Source organism: Trematomus bernacchii, unplaced genomic scaffold (assembly GCF_902827165.1).
Source record: "Trematomus bernacchii unplaced genomic scaffold, fTreBer1.1, whole genome shotgun sequence".
NCBI classification, from domain to species: domain Eukaryota; kingdom Metazoa; phylum Chordata; class Actinopteri; order Perciformes; family Nototheniidae; genus Trematomus; species Trematomus bernacchii.
This window is the reverse complement of record NW_022987531.1, coordinates 3,533,615-3,556,182: the sequence shown is the minus strand read 5'-3', so window position 1 is coordinate 3,556,182 and position 22,568 is coordinate 3,533,615. Positions and strand designations below refer to the sequence as shown.

Below are 22,568 nucleotides of genomic sequence, written 5' to 3'. Positions count from 1 at the left end.
CAGGTAGTTTGACATTCTGATTCACCATCAGCTATGGTGATATAATGATGTAGTTAACAAAATATTTTTCAAAAAGGCCACATTTGACAACTGCAGAACTGTTTGGAGTTTTTAGCAGTGTTATGGAACTGAGTACATTGTTTGGTTGGTACCCAACTGTAAGCATGTAGAACCACACAAATAGGCCTTAGCTCCTTAGCTAGCAAACTGACATTATTTAATATGGATTCAATAAAGAGATCCTATTTATAGCTACCTAGTTTATGTAACTTTAAATTAATCTCCGGATTGACAATAGCAGGAAATGACATTTGGTGGATCACCACAGATGAGGACTACAGGAGTGTAATTATATAAGAGGCGATGAGAGTATGCGCCAGTGAGACACTCCTTTCATAACATCCTGGCCTGTCAGCTATGAATAGACTTGATGAATGGATTTCCATAGCTGATGAAACCCTTAATCCTTGGAGACATGTGACTTAGTCAGTGAGGTGTCTTTTTATAATTGCGTTTAGTTTAAAGAATAGTTATTGAATTACACTTGTTTGGTATCTTGCTGAAGCTACGTTGGTAATCTTCCTCAAAACATGTTGCGTTGTGTTTGTTGAAATTGTTTTAACATCCTGACAGCAATTAGTAAATCAAATGCTCTGTCTGAAATAAAGAAGGTTTCTAGGACTTTTTTAAAGCTTGCCAATAATTTTCTTCGGCCATTAATGAAATCATTGGATAGTGAACTGCCTTTATACCTGCTAGCTTAAAAGCTGTGAGTGATAACAGTAGGAATGCTCCTTGTTGACTTTCATATTGCTAAGTGGCTTTTGAAGGAATCCTGAAGAAGAGACTGAGATATGCCGTCAGTGTTGCCGCCTTTTCCCCCTACATTTAGAGCTATTGCTACGAGCTACTTTCATTCGGAAAGGCTTAGCAAAACTGGGCTGGTTTTTGTTGGTTGGAGAGCTTACTTTCAAAATCTACCATCTTCTTGCAAGTTCCATGGCGGAGTGATGAGTTTCAGCGTCAAGATTATTTTCTCAGTCAGTGGAAATGTAGCCATACTGTACATGGTTGATTCCTGTTGCAGACCAAAATTGGCAATTTACAGGCATGACAGATCTTAATAGTTAGCATCTTTTATGTTTTAGAATTTTAGCTTGGAAGGTTTTGACTGGCAGTGGCTGACATATAAATGTTGTGAAACACACAATACTATCTTGGGATATTTAGATAGATATGGATGGAAGATCCAGGGTCTACATCCAAAAATCGTCCATGTTTGATGTCCAAATGTTCATTAAGTTAATGCTAACTCTCGCTCTACGTACTGACAATCCGCTTTGTGCTCGAGGTTTAAACTTTCTTTGCCGGTGTTGAGTTTTCCTGTCAATCAGTCTCTGTTTGCCTATAAGACAAAGATTGGTGTCATTTGTGACATATTCTACGCACTATCTTGTGCAGGATACGTATGCGTACAAGATTTTTAGAGGTATGTAGAAATGTCTTATTCAGAAGAAGAATGTGAAAATCCTCTCAAGTCAGTTCAGTCCGACATTTTAGGTGACACTCAGATAAGAAAAGACATCTTTGAGTGATCTTTTACCACATTTAAAGACAAAGACCACTCGAAGATGTTTCCAATACATCAAACTATTTTTAAAAAAAGTCACATTTTATAACAATATCAGTTGAAACAATATGAAAATGTATTAGGGATGAACCCACGTGTACTTACAGAGCTTAGCAGCTTGTTTTAAGTCTGTTGCTTGTTTTTTTATGTGACATTTTTGATGTACTTTTGCTGTTTTGTTCTAAGTCTGTTGGTTGTGCTTTTATGTGAAACTCTTGGCTAAAACGTGTTTTTCTCTCAATGGGAATATATTGGCAAATTTAAAGAAAAATCTGAAACCAGCAGCTCTCCTCGCCTTTACAGAATATTCATATATTACGTTTCAGCTTTATATTTTGCTGTTCCACCCACAAATGTACTGTTCTGGTTTGCTGTTAGAGGGTCTGGCAGCAATTATCAGAGAAGAATCTCGATAAAAGCATCTGTACTTTACCTACTAAGCACCACACAGCACTGTTGGCAACTGGCTGCTGAACATAAAACAAGAGCTTTTAGCACCTAAAGAGACAGATATTTGTCTAGGGGGTTGGTAAAGACCAAACCCAGAGCAAAACAAATTGAGAAATTGACGAATATTCCTCAGGTAGACACAAACACGTCTCCAAATGAATGTTGCTTTCCAAAACTTGCTAACAAGTTCCAGAACTGAATATGGGTTCATAACTGGTTTCCACGGCCCCCAAGTGGCCTAAATGATAGATTTGAAAGAAGTCCCTCATTCTGCATACATTCAATGATGTATGAAAGATCTAACAGTAACAATGAGGCATTTATTAGAAATGTATGGAATATCTCACATGAGTTTACAACTATTTTGTTCTCAAATTGAAAATTGTGAAAATGATGATGCATGGAAATAATAAAAAACGTTGGGCTTATTCAGTAACATAATCAGTTAAACAGAGAATACATTTGATATAATTATCAATCTTTATAACTTGTATTAGTTACAGTAGGTTAGGACAGTCACTATTCACCAACATGTATAGGCTGGCAGAGCCTTCATTGTGGTTATAAGATTATTCAATCAAACTCTTTTCACAATATGGATTCTCTCATTTCTCTTGTTTGATGCTGCAGTCCTTGCACTTGTCTGTCAGATCGGAGCCGGGTCTCAGGAGGTCCAGAGGGACATGAGCCTGGCCCACATCTTCTCAGTGGGGATGATGAGCTTGTTGATATCAGGAGGATTTTTAAAGAGAAGGTAGGAGCCTCCCAAAACAGCTCCTGTCGCACCGAACAGCAGGCCGCGGTTTATCACCTGTGAGAAATACATCAGTACATTTTTCTTAATTAAATAGGGATCAGCTTTATGCACACACACACTTTTTAATTCCTAACACCTTCCCTTTTTAAATGAATTCCTTTTTGAGGATCATTCGTAGTTTGAAAGCATTAAGCACATCATAAAAACAAACTGTCATACTTTACTCTAGGCCTTTAGTTCGTCCTATTTTGTTGTTTTTAACTAATTTAGGGATGAACTGAAGATGAACTGCTGCTGTAACCTATGCCATCTTTTACTCCTAAAACATTAGCTGAACATGTACAAAAATAAAGTTTCCTAGAATAAATTGATATTTTCTTAGCAGTAATGATATTACATGTTACTTGTTGATATATTTATATCAAACTGTATGGGACAAAATCTAACTTTTTTATGTTTTATGTAAAAAAGTGATTAGGTTTAAAAAATAAACCAAGTTTTGTGTATAAATTGGTATAATGCATTTTTCTTTGTGCTGCCTACAGGCCATTCTCTTTAAAATATCTCAGGTTTAGGGAGTAATGGATTACATGTAACGGGATTACGTAATCAGGATAAAAAAAAAAAGGTAACTGTATTCCCTTAGTTACATACAAAAAAAATAGTTATCAGATCACTGTCCATTTTTCAAAATTGGGGATAACTCAGGATTATAATGTTACTAAAAAACCTAGAAAGAGCATATAGTGTTAGTTGTAAAAGGATCAGATGTTATCTCTTCTCTGTCAGCTGTACTGTTCTGTAGGCTAATACTTTAAGTGTGAATCTACGCCTACTGCCTGAATCTGCTTTATGGTTTTCACTTTCTTTGCTTCATTTGTTCTGTTTTTAATTCAGCAGGTGATCCTATATGTTCATAAAATAGTGTGTGTGAGCTTAACTGTGTGTATTAAACTAAAACGGAGCATTTTCTGTCAGCTCAGATTTTATTTCAACAAAATAGAGAGGTTATCTAGCTTTTGCCCAAAGGTTCCACCGGGTCGAAACAATTGACTAAAGAGGTTGTTAAATCCCGGCTGTCCTTCTGACAGGGGACCATTACTGCAGAAGACATCAGGTCATCGGACAGTTTAACACAGTACCAAGGACTAACTGTCTCATGACATCCAACAACAGAAATCAGAAGAAGTGCTGCAAAGCTGTATTTGGGAATAAAGTATATAAGTACAAACAATAAAGTAAATGAAGGGGACCTATTATGCTTTTGGGGGTTTTCCCTCTCCTGTGGTGTTCTCTAGGTTTGTGTGCATGTAAATGGTCTGCAAAGGCTACAATCCCTGTGTTCCCTTCAGAGGGAGTTTCTCTCCCACACACTCCCCCCCCAGCCTGAAACGCCTCCATTGGACTCTAACACTCGCGCTTCTATTGGCTATTACTCCAAAACGTTGTTTGTGATATGCTAGGAGAGGGACCACTCTAAGCGGTTGACCAATCACAACAATTAAGAGGCAAATATCATATTTATTTTAAACTTAGTTACTTTTTACATATAAAACACACAATATGCTGATTTAAAATTCAGGACTTTTACTTGAAAATGTTTGTATTCACAGACCATAGTAATTCTACTTTTAGTTAAAACAATTATTTACGCTTCTACCACCACTGGAAATATATTATAAAATAAAATTGTACACAATAAAGATTAAATAAAAGAGTCTAAAGAGAAGACCGATTTTCTTACTTTGTCCTGCCATTGCCAGCGGTCCACAGCCTTATGGTACCTTGTCCTGGTGAAAGTGACCTGGAGGCAGTGAAGTACAGAAATGAAAATGTCTTCTTGTATCAGACATTGATTATTTAGTTCACTAGGACACTTACCATTGTGTAAAGTGGAACTATTGTATTTGGCAGGAAGAAGTGGAGGAAGTTATCGAGATGTTTTCTGAAAAGGAACCACTTTGAGTTGACATGGGCTCTCATCTACAAAAAAAAAAAAAGGACAAGTGTTTAGTGAAGTGAACCACCTTTCATTCATAACGCAATGTCCTGAAACTCAAGAGAGTCTAATTTACTCTGCAATATTTGGGGATCAAGCTTACACAAAGTGCCAATTTATGGCTTTTGGAGAGCCTGAATTGTATTGGACAGTGTTAGGGAGCTGGCTTCCTGTCAGATGTACATCTCTACACCCAGAACTAAGGCTTTCCTCTAATTATGAAGGGTCTTTTATGGGTAGTGAACGGGCCTACCAGGACAAGACCAGGGGCCCAAAGTGTCAACGCCCATTGGTCCTTAGCTACATAATGTCTGTCAAAGAGACACGTGCCAACCAGGAAGTGAATCAAAATGACCACAAAGACACTTAAAACGACTAAAAGAGGCAAAAAGGACCACAATGAGACCGAATCAACTACAATGAGATGCAAAACAGTAAAACTAAATAGCTAGCTAAATGCTACAAACAAACTACATGGTGGTAGTATGGCTTGATGACAACACTGCGAAGCTAAAGGTGGCTAAAATTCTGCCTGATTACATTTATTATTCTCATATCTCATTGGGGTAAGGTATCTTGCCCAATGACACATCGTCATGGGGATCCAACCACTGACCTTCCAATTAAACAGCTAGTTACGTTTTGTTTCTATGGTTATGTCCCCTGATAGCTTGCACCGCATCATACAGCTGTTATCTGATTGGTTGTCAGAGAGGTCAAAAGGTCAGTGCTAAGAAGGTAAAACTTTAAATAATTTGAACTAATTATCACATACTCAGCTGTACAGATCTTCAAAGCTTCCATCAGCTCTTTTTGGTTGACCGGCCCACATCAATACTGATTTAGTTAAATTGGACATATCAAATACACATGCATTACTTCAATGTAGTTGTACATGGCCAAGTCTGCGATGGCGTGATCGTCTGGAACTCGCACTCTGGTATACTCAGGCAGGACAGCACCTGGGTGGACACACAAAGGAAAAAGGCCACACTTTGTTATGAAATCCTCTGTCTCATTTAATCCATGCTCATTTCAAAAGTACTTACTGAAATCCTCATTGAGCTGCTCCATTATTTCGTCGAACACAATGCAGTCCTCAAAGCCCTATTAATTACAAATGTACGGATGAGTTTCTATTTAGTGATTTTTCTGCCTTTTTGTTCTCCTCGATTGAGTGTTACTCACAGCGTTCATCCCCTGCCCGTAGAAAGGCACCACTGCGTGTGCGGCATCGCCCATGAGGACACATTTATCCCCAATGTGGTACGGGGAGCACTTAATAGACACCATGGCCTGCCCAGGCAGTCGGAAATAATCCCTCTTGAGAGCATCACTGCAACACACAAATAGTAATAAAACGGTTAGCAACTTGTCATATCTTTTTAACTTTTCCTTTTTTCCCTTGCTAAAAAAAGATCAGAATAAGCTGTATAACCCAAAATAGTGAAACAGCAAAACAGAAGAACAAAAACATTCTCTCGTTATGTAACACTCGCGCTTTTATTGTATCCTATCGCTCGGGTCGGGAAACCTTTAAGCAGTTGACCAATCACAACAGAGTCAGACAGCTAACCAATCAGAGCAGACTGGGCTCTGGTTTCAGACAGAGGGTGAAAAGAGGTGCTGTAGCACAGGCAGTATGAGAAAAATAAAGAGCTTTTTGAACATTAAAGGTCTCCTATCATGCAATTTTTAGGCATATATTATGGGTCTCAGATATATACAAATATATAAAAACATATCTATAATGTGTTTTGCTCAAAATACAAACAGATCATGCATTTTAGACATCCCTCATATCCCTCTATTCCAGCCCTGTGAGAGATACGCTGATTTTGGGTCCTTAGCTAGAAGAAGAAAAAAGGAGGAGGCGGAGCTAATGCCTGCTCAGAATTCTACCGGCAGATACAGTTAAATGTTGCCGTGATTAAACGTCATCATGTTCCAAACCACATCAAGGACTATTTCTGAAACAGTTTGGAGCTCAAATGCTTTTTCTCTTGCGGGTTTACCTTTTTTTATTTCCTGCTTTTTTACACATACCCTCTCCAGTACAGGTTAGCTCTGAGTGTTAGCGATGCTTGCTAATGTAAACAAAGACCATATTACGTCCAAAACACGTCAGGCATTGTTTCCGATAGCAACGTTTCTGATAGTGCCGTGGGTCCACATTTCTGATATTACTTCATATCGGACGCAAATCTGGATCAGCTCCGTTGTACCCCTGTTTTTAGAGATGTGGGTACGGAGGGAAAGAGAGAGGGTTTTGTTTTCTGACACTTTGCGAGTTCCCTGACCCACCAGGGACACATATCTATGTATAAAAGACATCAAAAAGTGCATTTTGCATGATAGGACACCTTTAAAGCATGGAGACATGTCACAGTAGAGGCACAAAATACACATATGAACCTCCATAAAGAGGACATAATAAAGCTCTGCCGGCTTAACAGAATACATGTAAGGGGTAAAGTAATCAGGAAAGAAAAATAGGGAACTGTATTCCCGTACAATTGAGGACAGGATGCAGGATAAAGCATGTAGCACAAAGGCTCCAGGAGGGGGGAGGCAGTGTTGCTCTATGTTCTAGCATCAGCTAAATGGAGCCAAATGTGGGTTCACCACAGAGGCAAGGCCCTGATTCAGCAACAAGCTGTCAAAATGATATAAGATGAAGATGGAGATTAAAAAGGTGCTTCATGGATAGGGGTTGGGACATCTGACAAATAAAAGATACCACTGTACGAAATTGTCACGTGGCACTCATAGTTCGAATATTCCAACTTTTACCTCGATTAACGCTGACCTTTCGATGTGCAACCAACCACATCAGAGCCGTGCTAAGCGGCACAAGCTATCAGAACTAAAAAACTCAAAACGTATCTGGCCGTTTTTAACCACAAGGCTCTACGCATAACCTTGCAGTGAGCAAAGAGCAAATCACGTATCATGTTAATGCAGCTTAAGCCTTTCGTTAACAATAAAGCACTTGGCCGTCTCTAGTGACTTCTTTTTGAACCTGTAAAGACTTCCACTGCTGCCTTGAAGTATTCGCAAAGAGGTCCTGACTTTTAGGCTGGATTTGAATTGGGCATCTCACCTTAAAATACTTTCCCTATCTCTCCGTCACCGACAACATGAGGTAATGGGAAGTTGGTTGACATTGCATTGACGTGCATGTTGGCACTATGACTATAGGACTCAACATTGAAACGTAAGACATTTGGAGCAGTTCGGAGATTGTACTCTCAAGTGACCTCAAAATCCTGTTTCATTGTAAGTGTCTCAAAATGGCTGAAACAACTTGGCAAGGGCGTTACAGAAAGCTTTTAATCAACACCATGAGGTTCACATCAAATTAAAACCAACCCATGTCACAGTAAGGCTGCGGGAGACAATGAATAGAGAGAGAGGGGGAGGTTAGGAAGTCACCTACACTCCTATCAGTGGTATGGTGTCTGCGAAGTATTCCTGGAAAAACTCCATGACTTCATCTCCTGTGGTGATCTTCTCAAACTCGTCAAAGGGCATGAACAGGGTGCAGGTGAATGTCTTGTCCTGAATAGAAAATGAGAAAAAAACGAGTGGACAGGAATGTGACACATTCAATTACAACAATTCAAATTGAACTCAGAGTACTGTAAAGACTTGCTGTTTGGTGTCCCCTAAAGCACATTCAAATATATTTCTAGAGGACTTACAAAGAGCACTATTAAAATGCAGCATCAAATAAGATTTAATGCAAAAAATGTAAAGTCCTCAATATTAACAACCTCTTTTATACCTATAGACAGAGGTGGAAGAAGTACTCTGATTATTTACTTAAATAAAAGTAGCAATACTAGAGCTAAAAATACTCAATGACAAGTAAAAGTCCTGCATTCAAAATTGTACTTAAGTAAACGTAAAATAGTATAAGCATTAAAACATGTTTTAAAATTGCCATTTTTGCATAGCGAGTACTTTTGGTATTTAAGCAACAGATAATTATTTTATTAATTGATTAAGGTCATTAAAATAATTGGGGCATTAATGTGTTCATCACTTCAAGGTCCTACAATAATATCTAATAATGTTTGTTTGTTGTTTTATATTTACTCTGCAAAGTAACCAGTTACTAAGTCTGTAAAAACAAATGTAGTGGAGTCAAAAGTACAACATTTGCCTACAAAATGTAGTGAAGTTAAAGTACAAAGTAGCATAATGTAAAAATACTCAAAGTAAAAGTACCTCTCTTTTTTACTCAAGTACAGTACTTGAGTAACTGTTACATCACACCACTGCTTATTGAACATTACATATCATGATATCTCCTGTTTTAACTATATGGCCTTGGTTTCCAGATGTGTGTTTCAGCATGTCTCCTTTTTTTTTAAATATATATTTTCTTAAACAACCATGATCTAATAATGGCATTGTAAATATATGGTTAAAACTGGATAAAACGTCAATTTCTGTAGTTCGGTCAACATTGAATCCATTCACAAATGAAGTTCCATGAATGCTACATACTGTTGTACTGTACACAAGGGGCGAACCATGTCTATCACAACTGGACCTTCTGTACACACACACATATACGATTCTCATTTATTCATTTTATTTACATTTTATTTATATAATTAAATCGATTTTTTTGTTTGTTTTATCTGAGTGTTCCAGGGTATTCTCTGAATAAGTTGAAGGCCCTGGCGGTTCACCACTGCTGTACACACAAGACTTTTAATTTTAATACAGACTTACATTACTTTAATGGACCGTAAGAATCCTCCATGCTGAACTTGGTATAGGATCTTCCCCCCTATATGCCATTGTAATAGCCAAACTCCACCCAGTGAGTGATGGATGCAGTGCACTGAGGGTGTGGGCGTGCCGTTTCCTGTCCATTCGAGCAAGTTTTATCTATCAAGATCACAAAGTCCTCCCTAAGGACCTTTCAGCACTGTCTCTGTTACCATGGTATCCACAGCACCAAGGATGACTTAGTGTTTGTATGTCAGCCCTAATGGGAACTATGGTGCACACCAAAGCCAGCTGCTTAACCTCGTCTCATTATTATGCCGAGTCAGACTTGGATTAAGAAGGACAGAAGAGTCAGAGCGATGGCTTCACACAGAGACTGATGGAAGGAGAAGTGTGATCAGCATATTTCCAATGAGTAAGCCCCCAGTGGCTATGATCTGGAAATAAGGTTAATTAACTGAGAGGACATCCCAGAGGTCAGCCATGTGATTCCTGTCACAATGATGCAGCACCCATTGCTGATTAATTAACATATAGTAGTGAGAATCACTATAACACGCAGGAGAGAAGAAAATAACATTCACACTCACCGAGTTGGGCAGGGCGATCATCATGAATGTATTTCTTGGCCAGATGTGCAGATAACCAGGCTTCATTGCGAACTGGGGGCGAAGATGATACAAGTGAGACAAATTAAACAAAATATACATTGGTGCCAAACAATTGAGAGTCCAACACTAGCAGCATCACACAACATTCAGTAAAAGAAAAGTTTGATGTACAGAGGACCAGGCTCGGGGAGTAATGGATTACATGCAACGGGATTAAGCTATTAGCATACAATAAATGTACCTGTATTCTCTTGCAGTTACATAAAGAAAAGACTAAATCAGATTACTGGTACATTTACGGAGCATTTTCTTGCCAGCTCAGATTTGATTTCTGCCTTTTTAAACTGTAGTATGTTCTCACGTGTAATGTAATTAATACATGCCTGAATATGCTGAATGCTTGGGTACTTTTTTTTTTAAGGTCACATTGTTCTGTTGTCTTTCAAAATACAATTAAGTGAAAACATCTTATTGCTAGTTATTTTCTCTCGTCGTGTAATATTAAGGTACATTTAAAGCAACGGAAAGTAATCAGGTTACATTCATTTAATATTTTGATACTCAGATTATTTTACAGGTAACTAGTAATTGTACAGTTTTAGAGTAACCCCCCCCCGACCCTGCAGAGGACTGACCTCTCCGTTGACAGGCGGCATGGTGAGCTCCATGTATCCGTGGGGGATGTAGGTCTGGCTGTAGTTGAAGCGGCTGCGGCGGAGGAACTGCTTGCGGATGGCGGAGAACGCTCCATCACAGCCTACAATCAGGTCAGCCTGGATCTGATCATGAGACCCATCCAACCTGAGGAATGAAGCAGAAACAAGACAAATTAACTTCAATGTACCGCTACTGATTCTCACTATTCACACATTTCCTTCTTGCGCCTTTTCACACATCACGTCAATACAGGTGAGATGGGGTGAGGACAGAGCATATGGTGGTAATGTAACACGTATGTGATGCAGTGCTGTTTAGGTTGCATTTCCAATGGAGAAAACAAAAGGCAAAGGGGTGCGTTCCAATCCCCACATGCAAACACACTGCCTGTGCACTGTTGCAATGTTTTATTGAAATTAAAACACTGTTTTATTAAGTATATAAGTGTCAAGTGCACTCCAGGATGACATTTGAATTCTTAGTACACTCAACAAATTTAAAGTGAATTTAAGTTTTTCATTTTAGCAATGAATGCAGAGTGACTCATTCTAACCGACATTTTAAAATAGGTTGAATTACCAGGCATGAAGATATAAAATACATAGAAATGAAAACATTAACATCCAATGCATTTTTACACATTTTAGATAACTCTGAATTTAATTGAAACTCTTTGATCAGACTAAGCAATTGGTGTTTCACTGCATGCTAATTTCCAATTGTTAATTGGGTTGTAAAATACGTGACATTTAGCTCAAGGACTACTAATTACAGAGCTACTGAAAGGTCATGCAGAGCAGCTTCAAAGGCAAGACGTTTATCACCACCTCAGAATGTGACAAGGCAACATATGTTAACATGTAACACACAGGAGACATGGATGAATAAAGACCGTGTTAAACAATGCAGATCCTCCTCCCAGATTACTCCATGTTTGCTATTGGTAATTATTTACCTGGTGAAGGTCATTAGCCCTGTTTCAGGACTCCAATCCTTGAGTTTGTGATCAAAGTTCATCTTCATGTTTGGATATGTCTCTGCCTCTGTCGGATAAACATGTTACAAAAAGGAGCTTATATCACAGACGAAAGCATGTCATAACACCGGCAGGTTAATAAAACAGGACATATCTCGTTAAAAAGCACAAAGAGCCTTCAAATTCTAGTAAAGTGCAGTAAAGACAGACCGTCAGCACATCAATGAAGTGGAATGACCTCACACTGATAACAAGAGTCTCAACAGAACAGTCAGTGTGTATTCATTTGTTAATCAAAATCTCCTCTTCACTCCAGGAGTCTGGATTGCCCCCTGATAAGAACCATGTCTTTACAATCAGCACACGTCACTAAAGACAGACTCTGGCTGTCACACTTTACCTCCAAGCGCATACTGAGTCTGAGTCACTTCATTTAACATAAGGCACAATCCCTTCAGGGTAGAAACAACAACAAATCCCAGACGTAATTCTACAGAGAGGATCTGCAGTCGATAAGGCTCAGCGCGCTGGTTCTCAACCTAATGTGGGACCATTCGTGTTAGGGAAGAGTTTGTCATTTCATTTGGAGTGCAATACACAGTTTATGAATAAAGAATACATTGAGGGTTTAATATAGGCTTTCAGAGTATTTAAGGATATGTATTAATAGAGTATTCTTACACAAAAAAACTGAAATGTTGACTTTAACTAGATGTATTATGTCAACAACTGTATTAGGTTCAACTTCATATTTTTTCTTTCAACTAACCTAATACAGTTATGTGGAATTTGTTGGCATAATACATTTAATTCAAGTACATTTTTCATTTTTTAGGGTGTACGCTAAAAAGAAATTGAACCGTTGACTTAAATGTATTATGTGAACAGATAACACGTAACTGTATGAGGTTAGTTGAAAGCAATACGATTTAGTTTAAATACAAAACAATAGCTTCAACTTAATATTATTGCTTTCAACTAACCTCATACAATTATGTGGAACCTGTTGACATAATACATTTACTTCAAATCAATGTTTAATTTGTTCATTCTGGTTAACCCAGGGTTAACCTTAACTCAAAACTATACGGTTTAAACTGCACTTATCCTGGTCCTGTTTAATGCCAACAGTGTTTACTTTGTGGAATTCCAAAGTCCATTGAGAACTTCAGCCCAATTTCACAATGGCAAATGTGATCCCTAGATTTTAGTCGAACCCTGCTCCTGAGCGGAACCAACCAACTAAGGCCAAACTCAGGCTTAGCCATCTCTCGGATTGTGCCTGTGTAAAATAATTGTAATATTGCCTCTTGTTTTGACTACACATGTTGTCCAACAACAGTCAGATTGAACTGACTGCCCACTTGTCCAATGGCCCATTATCCAAAAGACAAACGCCTATCCCTACTACTAACATAAGCACATTGTCCTAGTCACAAAGTGGAGCTAAAGTCTTTTTTTAAGTTGAACTAAAATGTAAAAATCTGCTCAATAACATTCAATTGACTCTTTTGCTGTGCTCCATAGGCAAGCTTTTAGAAGGTAGACAAATGAAAAGAAGAATGTTCTCTTTTGCTCCTTCTTTGTACATGTGTCACCTTGTCCTGCTGCTGCTAACTATATCTTAATCTAATCTCAAAATATTTGTAATACTGCGGTTGAAAGTGTAACAAAAATGTTGGTAGGATTGCTTTCGTAACTTTTACGTAAAAGTGACTCGTTGTTTTTTCACCCATGGGAGAGACAATACATTGCTGTCAGATGGGGAGAATGTCCTCAACAAAGTTAGCATTTTCTTTTAGACAATGTGCATTATTGTATGTTCAATTATAATTGCAGTTAGGCTATAATTGGGTCATTTCAGCACACATCTTCTGACATTGTGTTGCAATGGAAAGTATAATAGAAACAAACACGTAATGTTCTTACCGGTTAGCAGCTCTTTGTTCAGGTTGGCTCGGTCAACTGACAGGATGAACTGAAAGGAAAACAATCTGCATTAAATACAACTCCACCACAGCTACACAAACACAACTGTGACATTTCAACTTATGATCTAAAGTTGTCAAACTTTTACTGTGACGTAGTTTAGGAAAGTCCTAGACTTTAGACAAATAATAAGAAATGTTATGGCATCTTTCCCTCTCATACTAAATATAGCCTATTATAGGCAGACATGGGATCAAGTTGTAGGCCTTATTTACCAGAAAGTCAAAATGACAAGGTATAGTAATACCTCATTACCATGTGAATAACAATCAAATCTACTAAGATATGTTATTGACTAATAGGTCATTACAACATTAAACTTAAAGGGGACCTATCATGCAAAATGCACTTTTGTACGTCTTTTATACATGAATACGTGTCCCCGGTGTTCCAGGGAACTCACCAAGTGTCAGAAAACACAACCCTCTCTATTTTCCTCCATACCCAAATCTCTAAAAAAAGGGGCTGCAACGGATCTGATAAAAACTGATCAAGATTTGAACACTTCAATGACGTCAGGACGGTGGCGCTACAGCTATTGGGCCAACTCCACCAATCAGGAGGAGACAACCACGGCATTGCCGTTCGAAAGCGCTGGAGACGCTGTAGTACATATGCCAGGCCTCTAGATGGTGCTGTTCTCACAGAATCAACCCTTGCAAAAACAGAGCTAACATTTTTCAAATTGAGCGAAATGAGGCATGGCTAAAATGCATGATCTGTTTGGTATTTTGAAAAAAAAAAAGTATAAATATGCCTTATATAGGTATGGTCCAACACTATATTATTCAAATATAGCATGATAGGTCCACTTTAAGTTTGCTCCAACCTTTATGTGTGTGTTGGACTATGGCAATGTATGTATGAATGAATCTTCTAAATGTCTAAACTCTTTGGATACATCTACCACAGACATTTAGAACAAACCATAGAACCCCTTGAACACAACTTAGCTCCTTGTGTGCTCGGGTTGGATGGTTTGCACTTACCACCCGTAGACTGAAACATTGGCATATCCTAATTTATAGGGCTATTCTTGGTGTTATTCTCAGTGTTATTCTTCTATCTTATCTACAAGGACATGTTTTGACTAACTGTCCTAATAGTCCACACTGAGCTGGGCAAAGGGAGTTTAGTTCTGCTGCTCCTGTTGCCTTGAACCAGCGGAAATATGATCTGAAACTCCGGGAGCTGCTCCTCTAAACAGATTTAAAGTGCTTCTGAATGACCGAGAAACAGCAGCTCCGTAGACGCTTCGTATGATGGTGTTTCTGACTGTGATCATGATATGTTCTCTTTACTTGTTTTGAATGTGTTGTCTGTCACTCTGCTGCTGCCTATCTTGGCCAAGACTCTCTTGTAAACAGTGGTGTCAAATAACTAAGTAGATGTACTTAAGTACTATACTTGAGTACACTATTAAGGTACTTTACTTGAGCATTTCAATTTTTTGCAACTTTGTACTTCTACTCGACTACAATTCAGAGGTAGATGTTGTACTTTTACTCCACTACATTTGCTTAATACCTTTACTTACTTTACAGATCTGGATGAATGATGTGAAATATAATCAAGTGTTAAATCAGACTTTAGTTCCACCTGGAGTAAATCCACAAGCTACCCTGCAGTATACAAAGTCATTCAAACTAGCTGCACCTTTACCAGCTTTGAGAACACTTTCATGATCAATCATTATAAAACATATCATATATATTATTCTGAAATGGACCAATCTGCACAATCACTACTGTAGGAGCCATGAAACATGTATAGTAATGCGTTTTGTTTTAATATAAGATATTTGTTTGAGCACTATTGATTGGTTGGCTTGGGTCACATGGATATGGGCGGCACTCATTGTAATCCTGTTCACCTGCGTGAGGTGTGTGTGGAAGAGAGGGTGACAAAGGGTCGTTGTACTTTTTGTTGACCGCAAGTTGAAATGATTGCTTTGATTAATATAACAATGTACATGTCCAAGGAGAATAAGTTGATCATCCCAGTTTTCATTAAACCACATTATTTTGCAACAGAGTTTTGGATCTCAGCAAGTACTTTTTTTGTAGCGTGTCACACAATATCCAACAGGCCCGGCCTCAGCCTCTCAGCGACTTTGTTTGTTTCCTGCTGTCGCTATAACTACTTTTACTGTCGGTACTTTAAGTATATTTTGATGCTAATACTTTTCAACTTGAGTAACATTTTGATTGCAGAACTTTTACTTGTAACAGAGTATTCCTACACTCTGGTACTTCTACTTTTACTCAAGTACAAGATCTGAGTACTTCTCCCACTTCTGCTTGTAAAAACTCAAATGAATCTCAGTGAGACTTTAATAAAGGTTAAACCAAAACATAAATGACATTGTTGTTATTATTATAAAATGGGCATTTTTATCTGTGAATGACTTGAGTCCTACATTTGGCAGGGGGATAAACTGTCTCCAGTGATTCTGCCTCTTTCCGGGTTTTGCATGATGTTTACACTCTAGCAAAGACTTACCTGGCCTTTCTTTCCATAAGGGATCGGGGACTGTTTCCCACTTGGGGAATGGATCATTCTCGCATGCATGGGGATCCCCTGGGAGACAATCTGAGGGGAAATGATAAATACACATGGGTCAAACTTTTAAATGACACTAATGTAAGATAAATAATGATGTTCTTGTAAGTCTTATTCTACTGTCTTGCTAAGTAAATGTCAACTCTCTGCCCCCAACTTTTTTTAAAACAAGCCTTGTTGTGTCATGCTGAAAAGTCATGCAAGTGTGAAGAAAAAAGCTTGTTTCTGATGCAGAGTTCTCATCTCAAGCATGCATAACATGCTCAGTGTAGCAAACAGACCAAAAAAAGGACTCCTGATGCCGGAATAAACCATCTTGAGTAAAGCAAAGGAAAGCCTGGTGGACAGACTCCCTGAGGCCCAGCTAATAAGAAAAGAAAGATCAATAAGATGTTTTTTAACAGAACAATGTGACCTTAGAAAAGAAGAAACCAATATATTTAGGACCAAAAATGTGTCCTCTGCTCAGAGATTTTATTTATAGTAAAGCTACCTTTCATTCAGCATATTCAGGCAGTAGCCTATACACCAACACTGAAACACATGAGCACATACTACAGTTTAAAAAAGCAGAAATTAAATCTGAGCTGACAGAAAATGCTCCGTTTTAGTTTAATACACACAGTTAAGCTCACACACACTATTTTATGAACATATAGGTTCACCTACTGAATTAAAAACAGAACAAATGAAGCAAAGAAAGTGAAAACCATAAAGCAGATTCAGGCAGTAGGCGTATAGATTCACACTTAAAGTATTAGCCTACAGAACAGTACAGCTGACAGAGAAGAGATAACATCTGATCCTTTACAACAAACATGCTCTTTTTAGTTTTTTAGACACATTGTTATCCTGCTTGCAATCCCACTTTTTTTTTAAAATGCAACAGTAATCTGATTATGTCTTTTTTATGTAACTGTAAGGGAAAACAGTTACCTTTTTTTAAATCCTAATTACATGTGATCCGTTACTCCCCATGCTTGTAAATAACCTCCACAAGTATTTGTTTCTTCCAATACCCAAACTCCGGCCACTATGCCCCTGCAGCCCTGAGAGCAATCTTATCTCATTTCCACAATATTAGATAACCAGTGTTTTGACCAACATACCTTGTCCTCCATCCCAACATGCTTCAGTGCCTGGCGGCCCCTGTGAGACAGAGCCAGGTTGATGCTTCTTCCCTTCACCACTTTGGCTTGTCGGATATCTGAGCAGAATCAGACAAAGTGTTAATCTTACTTTTGTGAATGTGTGGTTATCAGTTGAAAAGGCTCTGATTTTGTGTGGATATTGATTATTATAATGTTGATTCATGGGTTATTCCTCAAAGAGGGCATTGATTGAAGATGTTATTTGAACACTACCTTCCCGAGTTTCGAAGACTTCCACATCAAAGCCTCTTTTGGCGAAGTAGCAGGCGTTCAGCGCCCCAACCTGAGGGGTGAAGGACAGACATCTCGCCAAAATCAATCACATTTTATTTATACAGCCTGATATCACAAGTTAAACAATTACCTGTTTACATCTGTGCAATCACAGTGCTTTATACTGTCATACAGAAATAATTATCTCTTTACTAAATGATATTAACACTATATGCTGCATAGTCATACTACACTCTTTTGGTAACTTGTTTCCTTTTTTCCACATTGGTAAATGCAAATAAAAGATGTCTTATCTGCTTCTTTCAATTTCAAAATCAGAATAAGAATACTGATTACCTACTCACTTTGAAGGAAGACAGACACCAAATGCAGTCATGAGATTAAATGACAAGATCTAGGACTAAAATAGTTAAATATTACACTTTTATTTTATTTTCTTACCAACCCTCCGCCAACTACTGCAACTTTCTTCGGGGTTAATCTGCCGGTTGGTTCCTCCATTGTGCTTGATGTTCTCTGGCGCTCTGACCCGCTCACTGTCTGGTTCAGAGTGATTTACAGAAGTAGTGGCCGGGTAATGATTTATAATAGTAGGAGGAGCACAGTGAGTCCCATGAAAGTCCCTTCCCACCTCAGTTCCCCTTTCAACAAGCAAACACGAGGAACAGATAACCGAGGGCTCTCTGAACACTTTCTGGAAGCCTGAAGGCCTGATGTCCTTGTAGACTAGTGTACTGTTAAAATGTTATATTATGTTACTATGATATTTCCAAAAAGGTCTTACCGTCTGATCTGAGGGGAATTTCTTGTTCTGTTTTAATTTGTGGTGTGTGCAATTGTGTTAAAGCACTTCGAGCTGCACCTGCTGTATGAAAAGTGCTATACAAATAAAGCTTTATTATTATTACAATGATAACCTATTTGTGTGTAGTCCATTGTACAAATAGTTAAATAAGGAAAAACAAAGAAGACACGAAGATGAAAGCAGTTATTTCAGGTAGGGAATGTCTTTAAACAAGGAAAGCAATCTGTCGCCATCTAGTGGTTGAAAGTTTAACTTCAGTGGCTACATAACCACTCCTCATGACACATGTTTCTTCTCATTATATTAGCGAGGCGACTTTAACGCTGAACCTAGTGCATCACCGAAGATCATAGATATAGCCTACAGCCATATACTGAAGCGTACCCCCACTCAGGATTACCACCAAAAATAAGAAAGGCAAAACTAAAAAGTGGCAAGATCTTCAAACCTGCCCGGTGTCAGGGTGCTTGTTGATAAATCGTGATCTTCTCGCTCCCAGGAAAGAAACTTAAAATAACGAGACTAATGGAGTCTCTGAAAAGGTTCAAATGGGTAGTTTAATTAAGTAACGTGGTTAAAGAACAAGCATGGGTAATGGAGAGACAAAGCAGGTGATGTCTTCAGGGAGGCTGCAGCGAAGGAAAGAGAGCGAGTCGTTGTCCGTCATCTGTTTTTATCCTCCTCTCGTTGTCTCCCGCTGTGCAGATAGTGGGTACGCCCTTCTCATCTGTTTTGGTTCGATATCGCGAGAGTACAGATGATTTCGACATTCTGTATTCCCTGTCTACTTCCTTAAGCCTTTTCTCTTCCTTATGTCTTTCATGACTTTCTATTTAATCCCTTATAAACAGCTGTAAATTAGTTTAAAACATTGTTCGCGACATGCTACGTACTGACCGGATATGAAGGATTTTCAGAATAAAAGCTTGGCATTGAGACTTTGTGAACTTCCGGGTTTTTTCACAATAAAACAGTTTTTAAAACTGACGATATATTTTAGACTAATTATGCTATTAACATTGATTTTAATTTCTAACATGCTCAAAAATGAAATTGCAGGCTGGTGAAACAATCAACTAAACAAAGAGCAACACCCACACATTAACTCACAACAATCTCTAAGCAAACAACGGCCACTAGATACAGACAAATACACATTTACCTCACCTCATGGACGTTCAATCTGACGAGCCGAGAAGGGTCTAGCTGCGGCCGCGGCCAGTACACGACACTACACGACACGCCCACTACACGACACGCCCACCTGACACGACACTACGGTGGCTGAGAGACATTACCATACATGGCAGATTAAAAGCGAATTGACGACACTGACGCTGATGCAAGGATATTTAAAGAGACATGAGGTTCAGAGAACAGACAAACAATATGGCGCACCGAGTACAGGTAATTAACGTATTGTGGTTTTAGATATAATTACATACTATTTAGGTTCTCGTTTGTTTGTCGATGTGGCTGTTTAGCGCAGTGTAATTGTGTTTATTTAGCTAATTTGTATTTTAAATATTAAATGTAAAGGAATGGAATACATATAAATATATATATATCTTAGCTCTTAGCTTGACATGCTCGACGTTCAGTTAGCATATATGCTAACTGAACATGCTCGTTCAGTTAGCATGTCAAACTAAGAGCTAAGATATATGTATATATTTTAGCTTGACAGATGGAACAATGCATGTACTCGCATTTTTACAAGAATCTGATTTTAAATATTCATTGAAGGTGTCTTTCACATTTGAATGTTTAAAAAAAAAAACATGTATTAGCTGCTATACTGACATGCACATATGTATAATTATATTATTATTTTAAGTGTGGTTTAAAGTTAAATGATATATAGTTATTGGGTAGAGCCAAGTAACCCAGGTGGATGCAATCAGGCCTCTGTTTTTAGATGGGGTTTGTGGCCATGCTGTAGGCCTGACATTTAAACCATAGACCGTATATATATATATATATAAAGATTTAAACTAGCTGAAGGGCTTTCTGTTCGAACCACAGTGACATCTAGAGGTTGTTTTGTGCATAACATGTCAACCAAAAAGGTAGAGCTGGCTGAATCAGATGGAGTTAAACTTTTTTTTTTTTTCAACAAGATATCAAGACACAAAATGTGCTCTACCAAATGGTGGCGCTGGCAGTTAAAGGGTTACCTTCTGAAAGTGAGGAAGTATGACCAGCTTTGTCCCATAGGATTATACAGGCCAGTCCATTGCTGCTTGTTTAAGGAGTTAACTATTTCCAATATTAAAGTCACTGAAATTGTATTCTATTTTATTCACCTATAGACAAACAACACAACACTCCGTGATGGAGCACGCCCAGAGCTCAACAAATTGGACTCGGACACCTTCCAGTGTCCATTTTGTGAAAGGACCGGGTCATACCCTGGTCTGATGGCTCATTTGCAGAGCCACCAGAGGGCACTTGTGAAATATGGAGGTAAGTACATCTATAATTCTATATGATCATTGTATACTTCATCACATTACATTACATGTTACTTGTTAGATGTGTTTAATGCCTCACACATTATGGATACATGTGTTATTTCTGTGCCCCAGGACATCCTTGGTGTAAATTCATTTTGAATTATAAATTGAACATTAAAAATTAGATTTATATTCAGGTTATGAAGTGTTAATAATGCTGGAAAAATATCCTTATTTGGGGTAGGCACAATATGAGCATAATCACACATTCAATCTGCAAAAAATCAGTTTATAGGCAAAAATATTATTGTTGGTGACATGATTATTTATTGCTCTCGCACAAACACCTTGTTTCAAATTGCATATTTACAAGAAATTCATGTTGGTTTGTTTCTAGAATCCTCTAAACCACTTTCTGTCTCTTTTTTTTAGGTTATAATGTTTATAAATGCCATCTCAAATGTGTGGCCAGCAGCCATTATCACTGTGGCTTTTGCCCAAGAATCATTGGGAGAAAGGAGATGTTTATTAGTCACTTTAAAAACTGCTGCACTGAACATCCAACTACGTTGGCGGCGGCCCCAGCAACCACAACGACTCCTCCAGTGATGGCCCCGACGGCCGCTCCAGTGATGGCCCCGTCGGCCGCTCCAGTGATGGCCCCGACGGCCGCTCCAGTGATGGCCCAGACGGCCGCTCCAGTGATGGCTCCGACGGCCGCTCCAGTGATGGCTCCGGCTGCTGCAGCAACATGGCACAATATTTCCACAGCCCCCAACATTTTGATGTCAAAGCGCAAAACCACAACATGTTGTTTTTGTAGCCTACAACTAAAAAGGAACATTTTTCACATGATGTTCTGTTCAATAAATGTTCATTGAGGAAAACGGTATCAGTGTCTTATTGTATATTCATCACAGTGAATGCAGTGCATGCTGAACTTGCCGGACCATATACTGTAGTTGAAAGTACACAATGAAACACTGGCTTGCTTGTATCAAATCAATACAATTCCCACATGCCCTACCCCGGAACCTGCGGTCTTCAGACTCTGGCCCCCCACACCAACCTGCGATCCTTCGGGGACAGAGCCTTCAGTATGGCAGCCCCCACTCTCTGGAACGCTCTCCGTGCGGAGATCTGCAACATCCCCACGCTTGACGCCTTCAAAAGGGCCCTCAAGTCTGCCAAGGTCTTTGGCCCCAAATCTATTTGTGTTGTCTGTCTAACTGTTCGTCTAACTGCCTTTTGTTATGTTTGTTTCTACTCCTGTTCTTTTTAAAGCGACCTTGGGTCTCATGAAAGGCGCTATATAAATCCAAGTTATTATTAATACATCATTGGAACGGTAAGAATCTCAGCTACAACACTGACTAAAGCCTTCCCATCTCCAGTATGCCTACATAACAAGCATTTTTATAATATACAGTAAACATATCTTTGACTTATTAGAGAAGAGACAATCATCAAGCCAGATACCAAGGTATTTACAACAGGCAACCACTTCAATTACTTTTCCTTTATGTTATTGTTATTTGGTTTTTA

General features: G+C 38.6%; 1 protein-coding gene across 2 annotated transcripts; it reads right to left on the bottom strand.

The window, feature by feature from the left end:
• Window positions 1-2,380: 2,380 nt before the first annotated feature.
• LOC117475637 (kynurenine 3-monooxygenase) lies at window positions 2,381-19,116 on the bottom strand. 2 transcript variants are annotated; one of them, XM_034121955.1, is made up of 16 exons: window positions 18,547-19,116; window positions 18,204-18,302; window positions 17,742-17,811; window positions 17,487-17,584; window positions 16,318-16,407; window positions 13,756-13,804; window positions 11,806-11,893; window positions 10,829-10,994; window positions 10,173-10,244; window positions 8,276-8,397; window positions 6,025-6,172; window positions 5,886-5,943; window positions 5,716-5,798; window positions 4,719-4,820; window positions 4,582-4,641; window positions 2,381-2,891 (listed from the first exon to the last, which is right to left on the bottom strand). In XM_034121955.1, the coding sequence occupies exons 2-16, from the start codon at window positions 18,261-18,263 to the stop codon at window positions 2,745-2,747; spliced, it is 1,413 nt and encodes a 470-aa protein (XP_033977846.1). In that variant the 5' UTR covers window positions 18,264-18,302; window positions 18,547-19,116; the 3' UTR covers window positions 2,381-2,744. The 2 variants fall into 2 exon arrangements, with proteins under 2 accessions (XP_033977846.1, XP_033977854.1); XM_034121963.1 differs by lacking the exons at window positions 17,487-17,584; window positions 17,742-17,811; window positions 18,204-18,302; window positions 18,547-19,116 and adding exons at window positions 16,659-16,741; window positions 16,871-16,910.
• Window positions 19,117-22,568: the final 3,452 nt, after the last annotated feature.